This window comes from Phyllostomus hastatus, unplaced genomic scaffold, assembly GCF_019186645.2.
Source record: "Phyllostomus hastatus isolate PE091 unplaced genomic scaffold, TTU_PhHast_1.1 phas_scaffold_129, whole genome shotgun sequence".
NCBI classification, from domain to species: domain Eukaryota; kingdom Metazoa; phylum Chordata; class Mammalia; order Chiroptera; family Phyllostomidae; genus Phyllostomus; species Phyllostomus hastatus.
Window position 1 is genome coordinate 27,938,242 of NW_025334009.1, and position 24,345 is coordinate 27,962,586.

Below are 24,345 nucleotides of genomic sequence, written 5' to 3' on the forward strand. Positions count from 1 at the left end.
TATTTCACTTTCACATTCACCCCTTCTCTGCTTTCTCCTTTCTCTAGGTGTTACTCATCTTTTCAGATGGTCTTGGGAGTGAAAGCCTCATGATGCTTGAAAATCAATCAGACAGGCTCAGAGAGGCAGGTACGTACCGAGTTGAAAATTTAAATGATGAAGCATAAAATGTGCTGAACAAATCCTTACCCTATTTATGTGCCCTAGATCTTGGGATCTGTCTGGCCATTGGTAGTAGATGCTGTTGTGTTGGTGCCTTGCCCAACCCCCCTTGACCAGCCTGCACACTTACCTCCCAAGTGCTGTGGATACTATGGCCAAGTGCTTACAACAGTGACCTTCCACAGACATGGGCCCTTGACTGACCTGCTGCTTTGAGGGCGGGGGGCAAGGTTGTACCACATCCCACCTAGGGGTGGAAGGGGGGCAACCATTAATATAGGGATACAAAAGCCTGGGGTCAACTCTGATACAATTTATTCAACTCATGAATCAGGCTAAGGTGAGGACTTCACTTGAGACACATTCATGTTCATCACTTCCCCTTCCTTCTCTTCATTCTTTCTCTCTCTCCCTCAGTAAACCACATGCACACAAATTCCTCTCTCAAATTCTGCTTTTTGAGAATGTGACCTAAGACATTTTCTATTTTTCATGTGAAGGATGGCCACATGGATTTTGGAAAGCATGTCTCACTGTATACTCCCTGTTCATGTCATAGTTTCAGGCTGAGCCAGCAGATAAATGTGGAAGTTGAGAGTCGTGCAGTGACAAGAGGCTCCACTGACTGTCAGATGGGGGGTACATTGTTGGGAACTTCCTGGGTATAGGCCTGTACTGGCTTCTGGGGTTCAGCTTTCATGAGCAACCTCCCTAGAGGCCACAAAATGCCCTGCTTTATTTCTGCATTATGTCACCCCCTCTTCTCAGATTGCTTCAACACTTTCCCACTGAAATTGGGATATCAAATTCCTTAGTATGGACCATGATGCTTGGCAGGATCTGGCCCTGCTCCCTACTCCAGCTTTACATCATTCCTTACACACATTGTTCCAGGTGTACAGAATTTTTTCCATCTTTCCTCCAATGTACCCCACAACTCCACCCTCCCAGTCCTTGCATACACTCTTCTCCTTTGCCTAGAACTCTTCCCACTCTGAGCAACCCCCCCCGCCCCCGCCCGCCCTCTGCCATCTTCTCTCTACCTTGAATCCCTGGTCCATTTTCTTGACCAACTTCCATTCATTTTTTAGGAGCAGCTTAGACATCAGTTTTTTGTAGAAATTTCCATGACCTTCCAAAACTGAGACAGGAGTTTCTTGTTTAAATTTTCATAACACCCTGATGTTCCCTCTCAGGACACTTAGCACTTCTCAGAGCAACTATTGGATTCCTGTTCACCTCCTCCACTAAGCCATACCTCTGAGAAGGGAAGGAGCATGCCTATCCTATTCATCTTGTATCCCTGGTACAATGATGAATACATAATAGGCTCCTAATAAGCAAGAATTTGTTTAATGAAAGGATGGACAGAGTAAATGAACTAGTGAATGGATTAATAAGTAATTGAGTGAATGAGTGAATAAATGAATAAATGAACCCCTGGGTATGGCCAAGAGTTCAGCCGAGACTGAAATTACCCTGGGCTTTCCACAGGCTCTCAGGGCCTGGGCTCCCAGGGGTCTTTGGCATTAGAGAGGACTTGAGAACTATCATTAACTCACATTCAGTCAAATTCAGAAAAACTCGGAAGATAAGCAAGAACAATGCAGTTTCTTAAAAATTGCTTTTAAATGCCTAAGAATTGCATTAAAATTTGTGGTGAGGTATTCAACAATTTTTATTAGAATATTTGTAAATACTTTTTGTTGGGTGGTTTCATGCTATAGTCGGGGATCAATGAGTAACTAGTGTACATATTGACAACACAGGCAAACCTGCATTTGGGTTCTTCATGTGTCAGGAGTATTGCTTCCACTTACGTTTTCTTCCTTCTTTCTGATTCTTTGAATAATGTTCACTGAGTGGCTTTTCTTTTCTTGTGAACACCTCCTTTGGTTTTGCATCTGTCATTTTTACTGCATAGGACTTGATGCCCTGCTGGTAGTGTCCCTAAACCCGACTGCTCATGACGACTTCTCCAGCTTTGAATTTGGAAAAGGATTTGATTACAGGACTCACCTGAACATTGGAAAGAGAGACCTGGGCAAAACACTATCGCAGTATCTGGTGAGTGTTTGAACAGAAAAATCCAGTTATTCAAAATGCCATGGGAACAAAATTGGAATCTTTTTTTTTTTTAAGATTTTATTTATTTATTTATTTTTAGGGAGGGAAAGGAGGGAGAGAGAGAGAGAGAGAGAGAGAGAGAGAGAGAGAGAGAGAGAGAGAGAGAGAAACATCAATGTGCGGTTGCTGGGGGTTATGGCCTGCAACCAAAGAATGTACCCTGGCTGGGAATCGAACCTGGGACACTTTGGTTCCCAGCCCGTGCTCAATCCACTGAGCTATGCCAGCCAGGGCTCCAAAATTGGAATCTTGCCGACTATTTCCAAAGACTTCCTTGTTTGCACTAAATTCAGTACATGGACTTCAGTATATAAAAAAGTGGGCAAGACCAGGGCACCAAATTTTTGTTTTTGCATGCCCTTTCATCCTTTGTTATTTCACCAAATGAATGCGCAGGGAACCAGAAAGCCAACCAATCCTAATCAAATAAGAAAAGCCACCAATAGTTAATGCTACGGAAATCCTAGGAAACAGGAAACTGTCAACTAGGAACCAACTAGTCTTGTGTAAACTTGGTCTGTGGCCGTCTGTGGCCATCTGTGGGGCAGGCATCCTTCCTATAAACAGAAGTCATTTTTTTGGAGAGGATTTATTGCCAACACAATTGCTAACCTGGCACCCTCTCTAAGGTGTTTGGTCAAAAGCACCTCTTATGCTAAGTAGCCCCTCACCCACAGAGAGAGCATGAGCTTGTGGGTGGTAGATTATGATTAGTGTGAATCCAGTTCATACGTATGAAGTTCCTGACAACTGTTCCTCACTCAAGTCTGCTTTTTCCAGGGAAACATTGCAGAGAGGACGTGCTGCTGTACACTTTGCAAGTGTCCAGGGACTCCAGGACCTCATGGAACCCAAGGATTACAAGGCCCGAAGGTATCTTTCAGTTGAAACTATTTTACTTAACCGGCCTTGGGTTCATGTGGGTGGGGCTGTAGCTGAATTTGCCACCTTCATTTGATGCTGATGCAATTGCCTGGGGTGTTTTGTGTGACTTCTGTGGTGTAGGAGCAGTGCAAAGGGTCTCACTTTTGATGCTGCTGTTAAGACTACCTCCGTTTTATCTTTGATCTCCTTGGTGATATTGCTTCTTGATTTTGCAATTTATACTTTTTACCCACTTTTGACAGTTTGAAAGGTAACCATTTGTACATCTTGTTGGGAGAAATGTCTGGTCAGTCCTTTGCCCATTTTTTAGTCAGGTTGTCTGATTTTTGTTGTTGAGTTACATGAATTCTCTCTATATTTTGAATATTAACCACTTAACAGAGGTATTTGCAAATATCTTTTCCCATTCAGTTACACGAACCATATGATTTGACTTATATGTGGGATATAAAAGAGAAAGCAACAAGTGGCCAAGCAAAAACAGCTCATAAAAACAGGCAACACAGTATGGTGGTTACCAGAAGGGAAGGGAGATGAGGGGGAATGAAGCAGGCAAAGGGGGTCAAATACATGATGAAGGAGACTGGGGTGGAGAACACACAATGCCATATACAGATGACATATCATAGAATTGTACATTTGAAACTTACATAATCTTATTAACCAGTGTCACCCCAATAAATTTAATAAAATTTTAAAAGGTGGCAAGAAGTGTTAGAAATAGTGAGGAAAGTTGTACTTCATCAGCAATGGAATGTGACTGAACTGCAAAAAGAGCATAGCATGGCGGATTAATAGCCCTCCAGAAAAAGAATTACAGAAGATCAACTGCACAACAATAGCGTAGATAAGTATATCACAGTATTTTCATTCAATAGAATGCTCTAATGGGTTGAAAATGGGTTGAATGGACTGCAGCTACTCACACAAGAATAAATTTTATAGACACAGTAATGTTCTCCCCGCCAAAAAAAGCAAAACACAGAAGAATATCTACAGCATGATTCCATTTATATAATTTTTGAAAACAGGCAAAATTAATCTGTAGTATCTAATGATGAATATTTAAGTAACATAATACTTAAAAAGGAAAGAAGTAGTCTCATGAAAGTCAGGAGCGGCCTCCCTGGGGTGGGAGTGGGAGTGGCCTGTGGCTGGGATGGGCACTGCATCTGGGAACCAGCATTGTCTTCTTTCCTGGCCCGACGGTGGTTACGCAGATGTTTACTTTATAATATTAAGCTGTACCTTCATATTTTATTTACTTCTTTGTACTCTTTCAAACGGGTTTTCAAGGTCACAATTAAAAAAGTCTGGTTTGCTTTATTTGAAGAGATCAATTACAGTGCTTGCTCCTGAGCCCAGACTGTCCACACTTGTGCAATGGTAATTTATCTTGGACATTTTATTAAGTTACGATATTTTGTTTAGCACAGTTTCCTCTCTCATTACTTTGCTCAGGTCAGAATTAGAGTTATATTCCAAGAGCACAGCTCCTTCCATATACTGAGCAGACAGCTAGGTAGGTCCTGTGTTAGAGGAGGAGGAAAGCAAACCTCATCTGAAATCCCTGCCACAAATAAGCCGTGAGGCAGTTAAGCTACTCTTGGCAGAGAGAGAGATGGTCGCCATTTAAACACAGGTAACCTCGTTGTTTGGAGAAGTGCTTATTCTTCCTTGAGCTCTTAAAAGAGCAGAAGAAAATAAAATGGTCTGTGGACATGTTATTGATTGGCCTGCTAAAAGAGTTGTGGTGGCCACCGTTGTCCTTGGAGCAAATCTCCAAGTCACAGGACCGGGCCTGACACTCCGAGTTACAAGGAGGATTCCCAAGGCCAGTCTCCTGCAGGTATCCAGAGGGCCTCCTTCTGCAGAGGCCTGCAGGGATGGGTGCGAGGACTGAAGCCAGCTGCAGAGGTTACCAGACTCTCCCCAAACTCACAGCCACACCTGCAAAAACTATAAGCAAGGTGGAGGGAAGGACTTACCTAAAATGCCCAATGATTTTGCAAGTTTGAATGGATGGAAGATGGCTAAAATTTATTTATTTTTCTTTCCTCCCAGGGTTTTCGGGGTCTGAAAGGCACCAGAGGACACAGGGGAGAGGATGGAGACCCTGTAAGTTTTTGTGACTCCCCCCTCCCCCCACACACATGCACACACTTACTGATTGTGTTTTTTATAGCTTTATTTTCTTATAGGAGAGGTGGTTGTGTTTTGTTTATATATTTTGGGGGGAAAATGAGTGGTTGCTTTTCTCTTCCTTTTTTCTTGTCTGATTCACAAGGCACTTGCTAAACCTATCTGGGGGGAAGGGGAGGGAGCAAGCTTATCTATCTGTTTCCTGGCACACTTTTATCAGTGGCAGGGGGCCAGGTATGCCCTTCTCTATCCTGACGCAGTGCCCAGTACATGGAAAGGGAAGCAGGCAGAGCACTCCAAAGTGTGGGAGTGGTTCACAGAGGTTTTAATATCTCAGTTTTTGACCCTAAAACCAGAATTCTCATTTGACTCATCAAATGTTGAAAATGGATTTGGAGGAACTGAAACCACATGGGTGGCTCCAATGAGGGTGGGCAAAGTTCAGAAAGCATCCAGCCTGCCTCTCTGTCCCCTTAGACTAAAGGCCAGCTCCTCATCTGGGAAGCAAGTTATGATTAAAAGCACAGTCTCCGGATCAGACAGTCCAGGGCTGACCTAGATGTGAAACCATAGCTAGAAACTGAACTTCTTGACCTTCAGTCTCCTCATCTGTAAACATGTATAAAGTCCTCTAAGACTGTAGTTTACAAAATGAGCACTTAGAAGAGTGCTGTAAGCCACCCATGTTGTACCTGCAGAGAGGTCTTGGAGCCCACCCTGCTAGCGTGGAGGAACTTGGGTGTGGGGACTCGCGTCCTGCTGCTGCCTGGCTATGAGCCTGTAGCTGGCCGAGAGTCCAGTCAATGGGAAGCCGGAGTGTGTAAGCACTTGTGGCCACAGCCTGTGGTCAGCAACCTGTGGCCACAGGCCAGGCCTCCTACTTTTCTGGGAGTACTCCTCAGAATACAGAAAGCAAAATGGGAAAGTAAAATCATTTCTCTTCTCACCTACCAGGAAGGAGAGAATTAAGTTCATTGCTAAAAGTTATTTATCCATAATGTAAATGTTTAGCAACTGTTCTGTGCCCAGGTTTGAACCAGGCATAAGGGACTCCATGGGGAAAGAGACAGTCAGGGGTTCTGCTCCCAAGGAGAACAACAGTGTTCTTCTTGAGATTCGTTGTACTCTAGCCTTTATGTGTATTTAAGTATTTCCTGGGAGAAGCAGGATTGGGGGAAGATGCATCCGTCAGATGCTGAGTGTTCTTCCTGTGTGGCTGGTCAGACTCTGGGGATCTTTAATCTGGTGCGCCTCTGGTGAGCACTGGATTAGAGTAGTGTCACTTCCCATCAACTGCTTTTATCAGCCCCAGTTCCCCAGCATGGACCTGCTTCTGTACCATAGCCATGCTGACTTTTCCAGGGCAGCACTGAGGTCTTAGACAAGAGGTCAGGGCCAGATGTCTTACCAGAGTTTTTGGAATGCGGCTGGCAAGTGAGGCATCTTCCGAACCCTTGGCTGTGCTATGTGATGAGGCTGTGAAGTAGCTGAGCTCACCCTGCACCTTGGCATGATCTTGGATCTGAAAGGAAGCTCCCAGGTTGACAGGGAGAATGTTTGACTAGAGGGGCACAACAGAGCTAAATGAATGAACTGTGGGAGGATTTGTTTGCCTAAAGCTCTGAGTGCCCATGCACTCGAGCTTCACTCTCAAGAAGTACACTGCTGGCAGCTTTTGGCAAAAAAGTCACCTTGGATACCTGTTTGGGTGCCTCCTTTTAGGGAACTCGAGGAGAAATCGGACTCCCAGGAGATAAAGGGATTACAGGATGTCCAGGGCAGTTGGGCCAGAAGGTAAGACTCTGTTGGAAATGTTATTTTAAATTCTCCACAATGCCCTCGCCCTCTGTCCTTCATTCCTTCCCTCCCTCGTTTTCTGTCTTCATTTACCCCCCTCTTCTCCTTTCTCCAAGTACATGTTAGTTTGATCATCTGCAGATTATTTTGATTACTCATCTCAAGTAGTTTTGAGCATTAATTATATTCTATCTATAACCTCTTTGTGGTTGTAGAGCCAAAAGCTACTAAAGATATACACAATTACTGTCTTGAGGGAGGCAGCCCCTTCTTGCTCCAGCAGACCAGGATGCACACTCTGTCTCTGACATGTCATTGAGAGATGTTTACTCTTTTGCAGGGAGTCAGAGGAATTCCTGGAAATAAGGTACTGTAGTTTCTTCTCAAATTGCATGTCCTTGTGGAATGAGTTTCCAGTAAGCATGAGGCAGAGACCTCTTCCCCTGATTGCTGCCTATGATTGTCTCTCAGGGAGAAGAGGGAGAAGATGGCATTGATGGACTCGATGGGGAAGAGGTAAGCCATTTTTCTTCAAGGACCGGAAAATCAGCATGTGTCTGATATTTTTTGTAATGCGATTTTGTTTTCCTTTAGGGCTTTCATGGGTTTCCTGGGGAAAAGGGAGGAAAAGGTGATCCAGGATCTCAGGTAACACTTTTCAATATATCAGAACAGGAGAACTTGGTGACAGAGACAGTCTCCACTGTTGTGTGTCAGTGGTTATTAGGGATAAAGCTGACAGCTGACTTAACTACATAAGGAGAGCCTATTAACACTGAATAGGTGCTGCACCCAGTTTGGAGCAAGTGGGTGACTGTAATTTTCAAGAATTTCCAGCTAAAAATGTCAAGGCATCTAAGAATCCTCTACAGGCATGTTTTTCAGAAGTCTGAAAAGGAATGCTTTTACCCGTCAGCAGCTTTCATGTTGTCTTTATTGCATCAGAAAAAAAAAGGACAAGAGAAAGAAACAAAATTATTTTGGTGGCCTTGGTCTAGCAAATCATAGTGAAACATTTTTTAATTTTAAGTCCATTTCAGTAGTACTCATTAATTAATACGTGCTTACTTGGTTCCAAGCAGCTTTGCTTTTATGTTCTGATAATATTATTTATTAAATAGTTTTGAATACCTGGGGTGTGCCAGGCATTGAGTTGTACACCAGAGAATCAGAAATGAACTACACTGTCCTTGGCCTCAGGATTCTACCGTGTAGCTGGGGAGACAGACACATCAACAGTTAACGGCAACACAGAATGGGAGTGGGACCATATTGTAGACATCTACATGGGAGTCCAGAGAACGGTCCTAACTCAAAGACAAAGAGGCTTGGAGACACTACAGTTGTTCTGCCTGGTGGGAGTATTGGAGTAAAGGTGGGGGAGGTCAGATTTCAGAAGTGGTGGGAAGAGACCAGGAAGGCCTTGGTAAGCCATGCGGATGAGCTGAGCTTTTAACCATTAGGGAATAGGGAGCCTTTGAAAGATTTTAAGCAAGGGATCACAATTGATTTGCACGTTAGAAATATTACTCGGCAGTAGTGTGGAGAATGTGTTGGAGATGATATAGAAGCAAGGCAAAGATGAGAGGGGAAGCTGTAAGAACCAAGGTGAGAAGTGAGGAAGTCTTCGAGGAAAGCAATGACAGTAAGAACAGAAACAGGACACATTAAGGGCATGGCAGAACCCGGACTGGAGTGAGCGCCTCGTGTGCAAAATTTAGGGAAGCCCTCAGTATGCACAGAGTATGTGCTTTGCTAGATTTTGCACCACAGGTGACTTGCTTACTTCATCCTAGTTCTGGCTTTGGGACATAGGAGCTCCAGGTCTAGGTGACTAGAAGAGAAGGAAATTAGCAGTCCATCCAAATGCCTGTAAAGATGCTGGCATGGACAAGTTCAGTTGGGAAAAAAATGAGTTTGAGGTAAGAATGGAACATCTCTGTAGAGGTTTCCAGCTGGTAATTTAATTATAGATGCCAGAAGTTGCTAGACACAGTCCCCAGTCAGATCAAATACAGTACCCAGTAGCAATATATGAGTATTAAATTCAAATGAATTAAAGTGATAAATGCTGCTCTTTGGTTGCACTAGCCACATTTCCTGCATATGACTAGCAGCTACCGTACTGGACAGTGCAGATCAAGAACATCTCCGTCACTGCCAAAAGTTCTGTTGGACATCACTGTGCTAGACTATGAGAATGTTTCCCATTTCTCAGCCTCACTATGGATCATTCCAGCCATTGGCCTAAAACTAGGCTTAGTTCTGCTTGCGAAATCTGAGGGAACCTGGCTGGGATAAAAGAATGTGGATCATTTTATCTGATTGTTTTCCTCCCCTCCAAACACACACAACACTTGACATTTTAATATCATTATAAAACCCCCCTACAAGCTTACTCAGAAACTCGTTTTATTTTCTCAGGGCAGCCCAGGTTCCAGAGGCCCCCCTGGGGAATACGGGGCGAAGGGCTTCCCAGGGGATCCTGTAAGTTACTAGAGTCTAGCCAGCTCTGAACTTCTTGTTGCTCGTTTTTTCTTTCCCTTGTGTCTCCTGCTAATTTGCAGGCAAAGACTTGTCTTGAGAGTGGGGGAGGTAGATTGACCGAGGCTTATTTGTTTGGAAAAAATTTGCATCTGATTTGGGCTGATTACATACAAAATTCAGAACTGAAAACTGAAGTTCCATCTTATTCATTCTTGTGGTGTGTTGAGACTTTCAAGTTCATTTGGAGGGGAAATTCCAGTAGTTTTGCTTGTTGGGCTTCCAATCCTGCAGCTTCCCTTCTTGTAGACGTGACTACAGGGGAATCTTACTGCATGATTGAGGAAATAGCATAGGCGGGTTTGGACAAGTGCATCAGTGAAGCTGCCAACCCAGAGAAAGATAATTCACCATGGCTTCGGCAGGCACTCTGTGATTCATCATTCATCACCAAGACCCTTCAAACTTGGGGAACTGTTACTTTCATTTTTTCAAAAATCTACAAGTTTCAAATATGGAGGATTTTCTCACAACCCTTATCACTCAATCCAAGTTACCTTAGCACTTGAAAATTGTACCGATTTACAAAAAAAGAAATCTGATATTTTTTTAATTCTGAAATACTTTTTAAATCTTCCTCTAGGGTAATCCCGGACAAAACAATAACATCAAAGGACCGAAGGGCTCCAACGGAGAACAAGGAAGACAAGTAATTGGATCTGCTTTACATACGAGTTGTTTAATTCTGTTACTGAGCAGAGGCTTTCATAAAGTCTAAATTAGTTATGTAGTAAAATATGTAATCCACCTAAATTGAGCAAACACCCTTAAGTTCACATTGAAAAGGCCTTTATGTCTGTAGTAGGTTACACCTCTATGCGTAAAATTTTTATGATTCTGGCAGGTGATATATAGGGAAACTGGGAGTCGCCATGCATGCTGCTATACCATTTTCCTCTTGAATGGATATATACTCAATAGTGTTAATAGGCAGAAGGATTCTAGTATGACCCTTTAGTGCTGCTGTTTTAATAGTGCTTGAGGTTTTGATGCTAATGCCTTTGTGATTTATTTAGAATCTTTTGCTTTACGATCTTGGGAAAATGTTGTGTTTCTAGGGTAGAACTGGACGGAAAGGGACACAGGGCAGCCCTAGTTCCAGAGGAAGCAGGGTGAGTATTTTTGTGGACATTTGTTTTCCCTCCTTACCTCCTGAAGATGCCACAGAGGCATTCAGAATATTTGTTGCTGCAGAATCAGCTGATCCAGGGCTGATACATTGTACTATTGACATTTGGGGGCAGATAATTTGTTATGAGGGGCTATCCTGTACATGAAAGAATATTTTACAGCACCCCTGGTCTTCACCCACTAGATGCCAGTAGCACCTCCTCCCCCCGGTTATGACATCCAAGAATGTCTGCAGATATTGCCAAATGTCAGTGGGAGATGGGGGAGTGTGGGGGGAGGGCAACATCACCCCTGTTTGAGAACCACTGTGATACAATTTGCTTGTCCTTTTCTGCTTTGCAAAAGCTTTTGAATGTCTTTGAAGAGAGTCAATGAGTTTAACACAAAAGCCCTCCTCTAGTAGCTTAGCATCTTTGAGCTTATATAAGAATAGTCCAGACTGGGTAGACGCTCTTCATATGTGACCAGGGGAAAGGAGAAACACAGATAAATTCTTCCCAAATGAACCCGACCACTGACAATTAGCGGCAAACTCAAGATCCTAGTGTAACTGGATAGCAGCTCCTCATGTGATATCAAGCTTGAAACAATGATGCTAGATTTTCCTTTCTTTCTAAGGAACAACCAAGCAATCACTTTTCTGTTTGTGGTCTACCAAAGTTAGAGGTGATATTTATACCCCTTTATCACATGCTCAGCATGGAGATCATAAAAAGAGAAAAATGTACAACATCCTAGAGGTAGCCCTGAATTTTGTTCAAGAGGGAATGGAAAATGCTTGGCTTTCTTTTCTGTTACAACCTTGGAATCTTCTCATCACTTAGAAGACTGTGAATGATTGTCTTTCTCTCTGGGGTAGATAGTGGATAAATGTGTTTTAATTTTCTCTTGCCTTTGTTTATTTTGAGTCATAGTTCTTAAGGGGAATGAGCTACAGTAAGATGGCTCAGTCTTCCCAGTGCTTCTAGTAAAATTCTTTGGGACTTTGCCCTCTTTTCCACACAAGAGAATTAAAATTAACTAGAAGAAGCAAGAGAGCAGTGAGATGAGCTAAATGCTATAAATCGTAAAGCTAAATAATATATACTTGTTGGTTTAAGAGAAAATACTTTGAGTTTCAAATAAACTTATAATGATCACTAGCAGGCATTGTTTTCAAGGCTATATTTATTTATTTTTTATTTTAAAATTTAACCTTATTTTTATTGTTGACACTATTACAGATTACTTTTTAAAAAGAGATGCTAGGGCTGGGGCAGGGGGGTTACAACTTGCATGCACCAGCCAGTTACTCTAAGTCAGCAATTTTCAACCGGTGTGCTGCAAGAGCTTTTAAAATATGCAATGCCTGACTATTTAGTTAGGGGCACTGACCTATTTTGCCTTACATTGTCAAATTAAAAAATGACAACAGCCAACACAACAGTAGCCATCTGGTGTGAGTGCCCTGTCTTGTACCATAAATATATAGGTCATATAGTAGAGTCACATCTTACTGGTCACATTGCATAATAAGGTTGCATCTGATTGGTTAACTTTTGGTACCAGAAATCCTTATATACAGATATAGGCATCTGATGTTATAAAAAGGCACTTTGGAGCAAAAAGGGTAGGTAACTGCTATTATTATTTTTTTTTGTAAGTCAGTCAAAATTATACCTATATTTTGTCAGATGGGCAAAAAATATAATATACAGGGCACGGTAGAACTAATTCCTGCTTGATTGTTATTGGTAGGGTAATGATATGGGTGTAATAATTTATAGTTTTAATTTGAACATTTCACCTAAAATGTCATATGATGTGCTTGAATATGATAATATTATGTACAGAATCACGTGCTTATGATTTTGTAATGAAAGAGGGGTGTTACTTGTGCCAGACCCTATATTTTTGGTATTCTGCAGAATGTTAGTAATCAGTTTATGCATGCCAGGAGACAAGAAAGGCTGGTAATCACTGCTCTCAGTTGCTCCAAGGACAGGAAGTTCTCTGCCTCCCTCCCCCATCTTCATCTACTTCCCCACCCATCTATCTCCTCCTTGTAACCTCTTTTCTCCACAGTCTGGGCTCCTAGCCACCCTGACAAAAGTTGATTGTGCAAATGCTCTGTGCCACAAAGGCTATAATGGGCAGGGTTGAGCTCAAGACTGCCTGACTCCTAGAGACATGCCCCTCACCATTGGGCAACACTGTCTGAGCACAGAGCAAATGCTATTTAGTCCTTCCTTTTTAATGGGGGCAGAATTATGACATCACGCAAACAGTGGCCTCAACCTTTCTTTACAGTTTCTTCTTTGCTTTCATGCTCCAAGAGCTCTATTAGTCAGTCACATCCAGGTACAAACAGCTGACAGCAATGGGGAACTTCTCCCAAAGTGTATTTTCATGTTAAAAGCAAACGGTACCAAAATAGAACCAGAGGCACAGAAATAAGTGATGGCCTGGAGGGGACGGGGCGGGGGATAGTGGTGGAAAGAAGGGGAAGGGACTAGACAAAGAACATGTGTGAATGACCCAGGACATGGACAACGGTGTGGAGATTGACTGTGAGAGTTGGGGGTGGGAGTGGTGGACTGGGCAGAAGAGGACAAAGGGGGAAAATTGGGACAACTGTAATAGAGTAACAATAAAAGAATGGAACTTGAATGAATACAAAAACAAAACAAAACAAAGAGTACCTGAATTAAGGGACATAACCTCAACAGAGGAATTCTAATCATCAGCCACCCTGGTGGAGGTGATATTTGGTCAGGTAGTTTATTCTAAGGAACTTCAGAAGGTGGTCAGCCCTTTGAAATGACAATTTCCATGGCTACCTTTATGAATGAATGAATGAATGAATGAATGAATGAAAGAATTTTAAAAAATATTGTTTTGTACCTAACATAATCATAGTTGTTTATCACAACAGGAAGTAAATTGGTAGCTGAGATGTCCCATGGCTCTCTCAGAGAGGCAGGGGTGGTAGGTGGGGAGGTGAGGCTGTGGACCTTATTATTGCTGCTCAGGAAAAAAGAAGGTGGGAGCTGGGGCCTGAATCTCCTCCCAGCTTATCTACCTTCTGGAAAGGAGATGGTGTGGCAAGGACAGCCACTAGGTGGAGAGCCTGAGCCAGCAATGTGAAATTGCTTCTGGGTAAATGCAGACTGATTTCAGCTTCAGAGATCAGCCCAGCTTTTCTCAGACGAACCTGGAGGTGTCGTTTGGATGACAATATAATTGAACAAACCCCATCAGCCATTTCCTCCTTGTAGAATTCCACAGGAAGCACTGTATCTAACAACTTTTTTATTCTCCCCCACAAGACAATCAGGGGCGCAGGACAGAGAGATGGGCATGGCATGGGTTGTTCTCACACAGGAAGCCTCTGATTAGCAGACAGCACTCTGTGGGATTTGCCAGAGAGGAAACGGAGAAGACAGGTTCTTCAGGATGGTTTGATTCTCCAGACAGCCTCCTGGATGATCATCAGAGGTTGTCAGACTAAAGCTGGGTCAGTGATGACTGTTAGATTAGTTTGCAATCAGTCCCCCTGAACGTTAATTCATAATTAAGTGCCTTGTGTGAAATCTCATCTTTGGGAAGTGTCCGAAGGAAGCCACAACTTTGAGCTGCTTGTTACTTATGTGTCTATCAGAATGAGACAGGCTGATTTGCCTGTAAGGAACCTCCCCCCTGGCGCCTATACACTAACACTTTGGTTCTTCTCTTCCAGGGAAGAGAAGGTCAAAGGGGGCACTATGGTCCCCCGGTGAGTGTCTTCTGTTTCCTCTTCTGTCTGGTAGTTGAGGCCAAAGAGATTCTCACATGCAAATGCACTGGCAATGGGCAAGCATTTGACAAAGATGTTGTAGGAAGCTCAAGCATTGGACCCATTGATCCCCACTGGCAGGGAACAGGGAGGGGGATGGGTTCGACTGCCAGGAACAGGATGGGTGTGATGTAAGGCTTTGCCTTCTTCACAGACACTTCGCAGCAAAGAGGATCCACACAATCCCAAATGCGGTGCACGAGAGGGCTTTTTACATGCCCTGGGAATGCACTGCAATGGAGTGAAATTCTTTCCTAGAATAGGAAACAACCTTTGTGTACCGTAGTACTAGGTACTATAAAGAGAAGTTCTATATGGGAACTGTGTGGAGAAAACCTTTACACTGAAAACTCTCATTCATCAGGGGCAGCCTGGAGACCCTGGGCTTGAAGGTACACAGGGAGCTGAAGGATTACGAGGCCCACAGGTGTGTTGGAATATTTCATAAATGTTGATAAATAATGCTGAGCTGTTCTGACGGGAAGATGCCAAGTCGTTCTGTATACAAAGAAATGACTAAGAAATATGTACTCTGCCCCCACGGCATGTGTCCCTAGAGTTCTCCATTTCCCATTGTGGTGGGGGGTTTGCTCCATCTAAGTGACTCCCACGTTGGCAGTGAACTGCCAACGGCGGGCTCTTGTGCCCACCTGGTGTTCTGTCTGTGCATTAGTAATATTGAATTGTTAAGACCCTAGTATTCTATTAGTAACCAATATGAGGGTCAACAAATTGGTTTTCCTTAACTGAGGTCCTGCAGTCTGACTCTCATGAAAGCGTGTTGGGAACTGGAAGCTGTTATTCAGCTCACCTAAAGCTAGCTCTGCAGGGGGTGACCGTGCTTTATGTGAGCCATTTGTATTTTTTCTGAGTCATGTCATTAGTTAAATGGGCATCTGAGTCTGTGTTTCTTCCATGTCAGAAAGGTGCTAGGATCATTCTGAGAGAATGGCTTTGTAACATGGAGGTATTTAGTCACCATATGGAGTCCACTTGAAGCCAGAACTTGTCTGGAAGGGCCTGTGTAGATGGGTCCATTCTAAGCCCTTCCCAAGAGTTCATTTTTTCTTCTAGAAAGTTCCAGATTATTAATGCTAAACTGGAATTTGGGATTCTCTTGTGTGGTTCTGCGGTCCCTGAACCAAGCCATCAGGTAGCAGATCCTCTAAATAACCATGGGACCAGTGTAGATCCCTTCCCAGGCCTTGTGAGGAGAGGGGTGACACTCCCTCGGCTACTCCAGGGTCCTCTGATACTTAGGCAGGGAGCCACGGCTAGCCCACTGGCTCCAACCACCATTTGCATGGGGCAGCCAGGGCCATTTTATAGCTGGTGCTTTCATAGTGAGAAACATTACCAGCACCTCTGGTTTTCCTTCTGACAGACCAATGTGAGAACCATGCATTGGATGGTAACTATGGCAGAAAATGTGCCTTCATTCCTCTGATGGGGTCTCTACTAAAATGTCCTTTTGTGCTAACCTGAAATAACTTTGCTTTCTATTTGACACATTGAAAGCACTTTGGGCCAGGGAACCTGCCCCATGAAAGGAGCCATTTGACCATCATTTGTGTCTCACTTCCTTCTTCTGTGGGTTTAGTTCCCCTCTTCAGTGTGTTCCCCATGTCTGCCTCTCAGAGGGATGAAGGTTTTATACTGGAGCTGGGAGGCCCTCAGTAAAATCCGTACTCCTGAGGCTGGCTGTCTCCTTAATTCCTTTTAAAGTAATGCTTCACCTGAGAGGTAAAAGGCTGTGTGAAGGGTTAGACCATTGCTTTTCCATGCCTTAACATGGGGTATTTCAACAGTGCACTTGAAGAAAGCAAGTTCTCATTGACTTCCTTGCACTGTTTCTTCTGTTGCCACACAGGGGCTACCCGGAGCTCCCGGCAGGAGAGGAGAGAGGGGAGGCCAGGGGCACAAAGGACCTCAGGTGAGTGACTCAGAAACAACAGTCCTTTGTCTCCAATCTTTATTTTCTCCTTAGTTCAGAAGCACCTTCATATATAGTTTATTCTATATTATCTACATAGGGAGTATTTCATTTTTGAATTACCTTGGGGCAAATGTGGAACAAATGTTCAACATAGCTCGGAATTCTTGTGTATAATGAGGAGCTTAAGCACACCTCACTCTCCTTCACCAGGGTTTCCCGCAGAAAGCGCAGGCCCCTTGTATCCACCTGCAGAAAGCCTCTGGAAGAGTACGAATCTTGCTGACTCGTGGGCATTTCAAAACCTAATACATTATTCTGGTCTTTCTAACTTTTAAAAATTCTCTGGGCCATGCATATTTTCATTGACTGTAGATATTTGAAATTGCCTCTAAAAACATCCCTTACTACTGAAATTTATTTAATTCCCAAGTTCAGCTTTGAATTCACCCTCTGAATCTATTTGGTTCCTGAGTTTCTGACAGTGAGTAATGAGACTTTGGATGGTGAGGAATTTGTATGAAAAATGCTCAGAATCTGTTCAGCTCTTCCGCTCAGCTGGTGAGAGTTCAGAAGGCTAGGGATGCCAGCCCTTGCTCAGTTCTCTCCTGAGAACATTTGTAAAAGGCATTTTTGTCCATTTTCGGACTGGGAAACTGAAACTCCTTCAACACACTGTTTCGTGTGTGTGCACGGTGCAATGCACATGTGTGCCAATGACAGCACAGTATGTTGTTTTAACAAAGTCGGTGCATTACAACAAACGTGTCACATTCATAAACAATGTGTGTTGAGTCCAAGGCGCCTTTTCTGTTTCTCCTAAGGCCCCACGTGGCTAGTGTGTCCTTGAAGATGAGGGCTTGTGGTCCTCCTACCAGGACTGTAGCCTGAGGCGTCGGTTTTCAGCCCCAATCTCTCTCTCCCCTGGGTGGCTGGGTTCCTTGTTAAGAAAGCATCAAGGAGTTGTGGGAAGTGACATGAAGAAAAGCAGGACTGATCTAATGGGCTTTCTAAGAATTGCCACAGCACCAGCATCTCCATTTTCCATTGTCTTTCAGGGCACTCCTGGGCCAACGGGAGCTGAGGGGAGTGTTGGCAGACCAGGGCCTTCAGGGAAAATGGTATGTGTTATTCTCAAAGATTTCAAATAGTGAGAGGAAAATTATCTGCATTCTTGTCTTGATTTTTATGTTAATTCGTCATGTGTTTGAATCCAGGCACCATTAACCACCCATGAGTTTTCTGCTCATAGATTGATGGGACTTTAAACATTTATTTATTTATTAACTTATTTATGTCTAACTTTATTGGGGTGATACTGGTTAATAAGATTATAGTTAAGTGTAAAGTTTACAGTTCTACAATACATCATCTGTATATTGCTTTGTGTGCTCACCAAAGTTTAGTCTCTTCCATCACCATGCATTTGACCCCTTACCCCTCTTCTCCTCTGGTAGCAAACAAGCAAACAAAATAACTCATTGACACGAACAACAGTGTGGTGCTAATACATTCTTTTCCTCCCATTGAGAGGCAGCTGCTTACCTCTCCATGAAGCTGCCCCATTTCACTAGGAGAGACACAGTGATCTCACTCGTCATAAAATGACTCTGAAAAATCTTTTCAGCATCCCGATTTCCTGAATGCGTGAATGCACATGGTGGCAGAGTTGGGCCAAGGGTGGGGGGAGGATCAGAGCTCAAATCTGCTTGTGTGAATAGTTCTCTGTTCAACTCAGCCCACCTCCTCTGAGGTGGCTTTGTTGGAGATTGTCTGAGAGCACACACTTGGCCTATTTAGAATCTCACCAGTCTGCTTGCAACCCCTCAGGAGTTCCCTCCCCTGGGCCAGCTGAGGGATCCAGAACCTGTGCAGTCACACAACGGGCCTAGCTTGGAAGGGCCCCATGCTTGGTTGAATGCTGTGCTGTCACTATCTTGAAAGTCTTAATATTTGAACAAGAGGCCTGTGCTTTCACTTTGCACAGAGCCCCACAAATTATGTAGCCAATCTTAACTTCCCCAGGACCCTTAGGAAAATCTCCAGACTATAAAATAGCTGAGAAGACCCTTTGCTGATGGACTGTATTTAATTCTAGGACCCTGTAGCTCCTTGCCCTCCTGCATGCCTGGCCCAGGCTTCTCACCAATGTCTTCCCTCTACCTGGATATTCTCACTCATCCTTCAGTCCTTCTTCCAGCTCATATGATTCATCCTTCAATCCTCAGCATCCACACCCCTTTTCTCCAGGCAGCCAGCCTCCCAGCCCAACCAGATCTAATTCAGATTTCCCTTCTCTTTGCTGCCATAGCACCCTGAACTTTATCACATAGGTTTAGAATTGTCTGCTGCCTCTTTCCAACCAGGACCACACCTATCTTGTTCAGTGATTTGTTTTCTACAACAATAAATAGTTATTGGTTGGGAACAGTTTTCTCTAGAGTATATTTTCCGCTCTTTGCCTTCTTCTTCACTGCTTCTACAACACTGGGGAGCAGTCCTTGAGTCCAGCTGGTATTTCCTGCTTGAGTCCAGTTCTGCTGATGTTTTCTGCTTGTTTGGGGGAAGACCATGATTTGTTTTCCACACCCCATCTCCTAATACATGTTGAATCCTCACTGAGAACCCTCTCTTCCCTTCAAGTAGACAGAGCTCCCTATGGTGGGAGCTAGGTTTGATTTTACCAGTCTGACACTCTTCTTGTCCCACTTGCTAGGGAGAACCTGGACTTCCTGGGGATCCTGGGCCAGTGGGGCAACCTGGACAGCGAGGAAAACAGGTATGAGGTTTTAGGACCCTTACCCTTTCCCAGCTCCAAGTGCTCAGTTTGAGGCAAAGAAAAGGAGGTGTACACTGTCTGGGGCAGTGAAGGCATTTCAGCCCCTCCTAGGAAGATGTGGGGATTTTTCTCCCATCCCTGCAGCTGTCATTCTCTAGCCAGTCTGTTCAAGTGAGGGCGAACCCCAGAGGGAAAGGGGGCATGCAGAGGGGATAATGGGTAAGTTAGAACGGGCCTTTTCAATATTTTAACAACCAACATGGCCATATAGACACTTTCCCCCATTGTGATACTCTAGGGTGACAACAAGAAGAGGGCAATGGGGCCAAGAAGTGGGCATCTGTTCTAGCGGCTCTGGCTGTACCAGGGTGATGTGGACTTCAGCCAGTGGGGTCCGTGTGTTGTGGCTATGACAAACAAATTCACACGGACTACAGAAACCTGTGGAGAAAAAGGGACGGCACGGCTGTTTTCTAAGTGAGAGAAAGGGCCCTGAGCCCTGCCTGGACAAGCTTTTATTGCTTTTCTGGGCATATTACATCAAGGATGGTCCTCATTTACTATGCACAGGTTCACTATTGGTGATTACCTTTTACAGATAACAAAGAAAAGAATGTTGCTAATTACTTCCAAGAAAAGGATATTGCAAATGCAAGGGGAAAAGTGGTTGAACTAATTACACTCCATACTTGGGAGGTTTAGCTCAGATTTTAGGAAGTTACAGTAAGCACTTGCTGCCTTAATCCAGGGTGAAGGAGTTTTAGCAAAAGCAAGTCTCATAGCAGCTTAGGTACGATGCAGGCCTGATTCCCCATGGGAGAGCCAATCCGTGGGCTCGGTTCCTGTGTGCTGACTCACTCCCCATCTCACTCCGCATCAGTTTTCCGAATCAGGGCCTGGGCTACATTCACCACTGCCACGCAGATAGGTTCCCTATACAACGGTCTCAGTCCATGGAGCATCCAACATAGGAACAACTTTTTTTATACCTTTTAAAAAGTAACATTTATTACAATTGTTACATAAGATATTATAAAAAAAAAACTTCCCAAGCATAAAAGATGGGAAATAGGGAACAAAAAAAATTACTTATAATTCCACCATTTTGAGATTAGCTATCATTAACATCCTATAGAGATACCTCCCCCACCCCAAATCCCTTTTTCTTTCTGTAAACAACATATTAGGAGCATATTTCCATGTCATTACATTACCCCTTCAACATCACTTTTAATAACTTCAAAATATTCTACTGAATGTACGTACCTTAGTTCATTTGGCCAATCTCATTGGATATTTCATTTGTTTTTAGTTTTTCGCTGCCATAAACAGCAACAGAAAGGAACATTCTTGTACCTAACTAAATTGTTTTTGAACAAAACTGTAATTCATTTCTACATAGAAATTTTGAGATGTAGCACATCGGGGTCAAAAGTTAGGTGCACATCTAAATAAGGCTTGACCTCTATTGCAGAGTGCCCTTCGGAAAATCCCAGTGATATATGCATCCATGTGTTACCCAGCAGTATTCTTGCCTCAGGGCATTTGTACCAACAATGGCTATAGTCACTTTCTTATTTTTATCTTTATCAATTTTACTGACCAAAAAAGTGGTACCTCATTACTGTTTCAAATTGAATCTTTTGGTTACTAGTGAGTTTGACATTTTTCCATATGTCTATGGGCCATTTATAATTCTTTTTGGGAGGAATTCTTCACCTCTGTCCTTTGGACCAGCTCCTAATTCTCCAAGCAAATAACAGCCACTGACTCCCTAAGTCCTAAATGACTACCCCTCTGTCTCCTGCAAATTTGCAGAGTGGAGCTGGCCGGGAAAACCTGACAATGAGCATGTTGCCAGAGTTCAAGGTCACTGATTAGGTCCCCTCTACCCAGAAGTCCCCAGTGCTTCTCTCCTAACATTATGACCTCCCCAGTATAGATTACAATTAATTTTCAGTTTTGAGAAATTGAAATGAACTGATGTGTTCACAGGGAGATTATGGCATCCCAGGCTATGGTCATATGGGACGGAAAGGAGTAAAGGTAAATATGGAAAACAATTATTTCTTTAATTGATGGATCAAACCTAAATAATATGAGAAAAAAATGATCATATTACAGAAGTGTTATGTTGATTCATTTATGTTTTCTGCTGAAAATTATAGGGCCCAAGAGGATTACCTGGAGATATGGGACAAAAGGTATTATGCACATAATTTCTTTTGAAATTACCATGATCTTAACCTTTTATTTGAGAATTTAGATAAGCTGGTAGACCTCAATGAAGCAAACAAAAAGCAGGGCGTTTGTCTTACCTGAGCTTCATGAGAAAAGGACCACACTTAACTCTATGAATCTTTACATTGGAAAAGATTGTCTTGTTCTTCATTGCCTGATGTCACGTGTCTTGAAACCCTAACTCTAGGCATCCTCTCAAGTGTAATCCTTTGTCTTCTTCTTGACTGCTCTGCCTTGGTGATCGCATTCAAAGCTTTTGGCTTTAGCTCTTGTTATTTGTCCTTCATTTTTGTGGCCTTTATTGCTTCTCGCTGGAAAGATTACAGTCTTCTTCTCACTGGTCTCCTGCTTCTCACTTCTTTCTGCCTCAGTTAATCCCAAACACTACTGTCACTTGATTTTTCCCCACAAAGCATAGCCTTAATTTTGTTACCCTTCTGATTAACTATCTTCCAGAATTCCTCATCACCTAGTAGCTTGAAACCCACATCCATGCTGTAGAACTGGATGCACCTGCCCATTTCAACCAGAGTAGATCACGTTGTATCTGTTTTATACACTGAAATTATGCAATTGGGTTTTCTTTTTTTTTTTTAAGTATCCTGTCTAGAAGAGTATCTTCCACTTTTTTAATGTGATACTCAAGTTGAGGCTTAAAATATGGATTTAAAAAGTTCCCAATTAAGGAAATCAAATCAACTATAGGAAAAGAGACAATGTTTAAATCCTTTTAAAAGTGCTTTTAATTGATAAATTAACAAAAGAGATTCTTTCCTTAGGTGGAGAAGGGTAAAGAAGGGACCGTATAAGTAACTGTTAGGACAAGGGTTCTCATTGCAGAAGATCAATTTTCTGATTTACAGATAAAGGAAGAAAAACAGCATATTTCATTGTAGGGTTAAATGTGAAATCAACATATTTTTGGCATAAATAAATGCCAAAATTAGTCCTACCATTGTCAGAATAAATTTTTTTAACCTTCAACTTTTTCAGAAATGATACATAAATTTAGGAAGTAATTCACTATTTAATATTTTATGTAGTCAATGTTCTATATGTTTTCCCTGATTTTTCAAGCATTTTTCTTGGATATTTTTATTAGATAGCAATTATACATACTTATAAATAAATTTAGAAAATTTAAAATCATTTATAGAATATCTAAGTATATCAATGACTTAGTTCCAAATGATAGGAGAAGATAGCTTTTAGTGTTTAATATCTGGTATAGTTATAAAATCAATTAGGTTTTAGATTAGAGAGAAATATTTATTCTTTCATAGCAAATATTTTAACATTTGATTAAAGATTGATTTCTTACATCTGAATCCTCAGGGTGAAATTGGCAATCCTGGAATTCCTGGGGCACCTGGACCCAAAGGATTTCGGGGGCTACGAGTAAGTGACATATAATTCCAGGAATAAAACATGTTTCTTTGAAAGACTGGCTTTTCTGTTGCAATAATAAATGTGGGTTATTGTTCCATCCCAAGGACACCTGCAATGTCACTTCCTGGCTCTGTTCTCAGGGTCTCTATTTGTACAACTTGAGAGTTGAACTTAATGACATGAAAGGTCAATTTCAGCTCTGAAAGCCTGTGGTCCCATGACTCTGAACCATTATAGAGATTTACAGAGGGGTAACTAGCCGTTCCAAGGGCTGTCAGTGCCTTCCGGTCCTTTTCTGCGGCACTCGTGACAGCCCAGAATATTGATCCTGTGAGTGGAAACAAAGCTGACATCTTTCCGCTGTGTTCCTGCGGGTTTTCTGACAGTCCCACTACCCACAACCAAGGTCATCTGGGGTAGCCATTGACATGACTTAAAAGGAAGGCTGGTAAGATCTTCTAATTAGTGAAGTGCAGAACAGAATGTTATATTTATTTTAAAAAATGCTGAGACAAGCATCCTTTCATTTTAAACTTTGAGTGTAATAGCTGTGTCATTATCAGCGTGAAAGAATTGCAATTCAACAGCTACTTTCCGTCTGGCTGGATATATTTCATTAGCACCCGTATCCATCACCTTCAGATGTGGGAATGACACAGGCCTCCCAGGCCCTCTTATGTATGTGGGCGATGATATTTTGTATTTGACCCTTTGCAATTGGGAGGGTTTTTATTAGATGTCTGTGTGCCCTAGCATATTGGCTGGCTTTCTTTCTCTCTTTCTCTCTTTCTCTCTCTCTCTCTCTCTCTCTCTCTTTCTTTCTTTCTAGTTTATAACTATTCCTAGTTTATAACTATTTTAGATTTAAATGCACGGCCAGTGCCAGAGCTAAGTATGTCACTAAATGAAGAGGCTCAGAGGGAAATGGATGTTTCCCAGTAATTAAGATGGCTATTTATATTACAAGTAAGGAACTGACTTGAATGAATAGTTATTTTCTTTAACAAAGATATTTTTAATTATAAGGTTGAAATAGTGAAACAGTGGTAGCCCCATGGCTAGATGATGTGGAAAGTAACCCATATTTCTGTTTGCAGCTCACTGCAGGTTTGAGAGGTGGGAAGGGATCTCGAGGACCTCACGGACCTCCTGGACAGAGAGTAAGTACACCCATGCGATCTAAATCCTATATATTACCCTGGCTTCTAGGATGTTCAGTGGAATAGGCACAGAATTTAAAGTCAGAAGCACTGGGTTCAAGTCCAGATTCTGCTCCCTACTGGCTGTATCCTTGGGCCAGTCACTGAGTCTCTCAGTTTATCTCTAAAATGGAGATGACGTATCCTGTGATAACAGCCTCAAAATGCAGCTGAGAGGATCACACTGTCACAAGTAAGCACT

At 42.7% G+C, this 24,345-nt stretch overlaps 1 protein-coding gene across 5 annotated transcripts in view; it reads left to right on the plus strand.

Moving 5' to 3' along the window:
* COL6A5 (collagen type VI alpha 5 chain) overlaps window positions 1-24,345 on the plus strand; it is a 111,041-nt gene that overhangs the window by 45,556 nt on the left and 41,140 nt on the right. For all 5 annotated transcript variants that reach the window (XM_045856933.1, XM_045856932.1, XM_045856935.1 and 2 more), the window contains exons 10-29: window positions 48-129; window positions 2,087-2,229; window positions 3,070-3,162; window positions 5,239-5,292; window positions 7,039-7,110; window positions 7,454-7,480; window positions 7,585-7,629; window positions 7,708-7,761; window positions 9,538-9,600; window positions 10,241-10,306; window positions 10,716-10,769; window positions 14,507-14,542; window positions 14,967-15,029; window positions 16,473-16,535; window positions 17,594-17,656; window positions 19,252-19,314; window positions 21,310-21,360; window positions 21,483-21,518; window positions 22,891-22,953; window positions 24,042-24,104. In XM_045856933.1, the coding sequence (XP_045712889.1) occupies window positions 48-129; window positions 2,087-2,229; window positions 3,070-3,162; window positions 5,239-5,292; window positions 7,039-7,110; window positions 7,454-7,480; window positions 7,585-7,629; window positions 7,708-7,761; window positions 9,538-9,600; window positions 10,241-10,306; window positions 10,716-10,769; window positions 14,507-14,542; window positions 14,967-15,029; window positions 16,473-16,535; window positions 17,594-17,656; window positions 19,252-19,314; window positions 21,310-21,360; window positions 21,483-21,518; window positions 22,891-22,953; window positions 24,042-24,104 (1,254 nt within the window). The remainder of the gene's footprint in view (window positions 1-47; window positions 130-2,086; window positions 2,230-3,069; window positions 3,163-5,238; window positions 5,293-7,038; window positions 7,111-7,453; window positions 7,481-7,584; window positions 7,630-7,707; window positions 7,762-9,537; window positions 9,601-10,240; window positions 10,307-10,715; window positions 10,770-14,506; window positions 14,543-14,966; window positions 15,030-16,472; window positions 16,536-17,593; window positions 17,657-19,251; window positions 19,315-21,309; window positions 21,361-21,482; window positions 21,519-22,890; window positions 22,954-24,041; window positions 24,105-24,345) is intronic.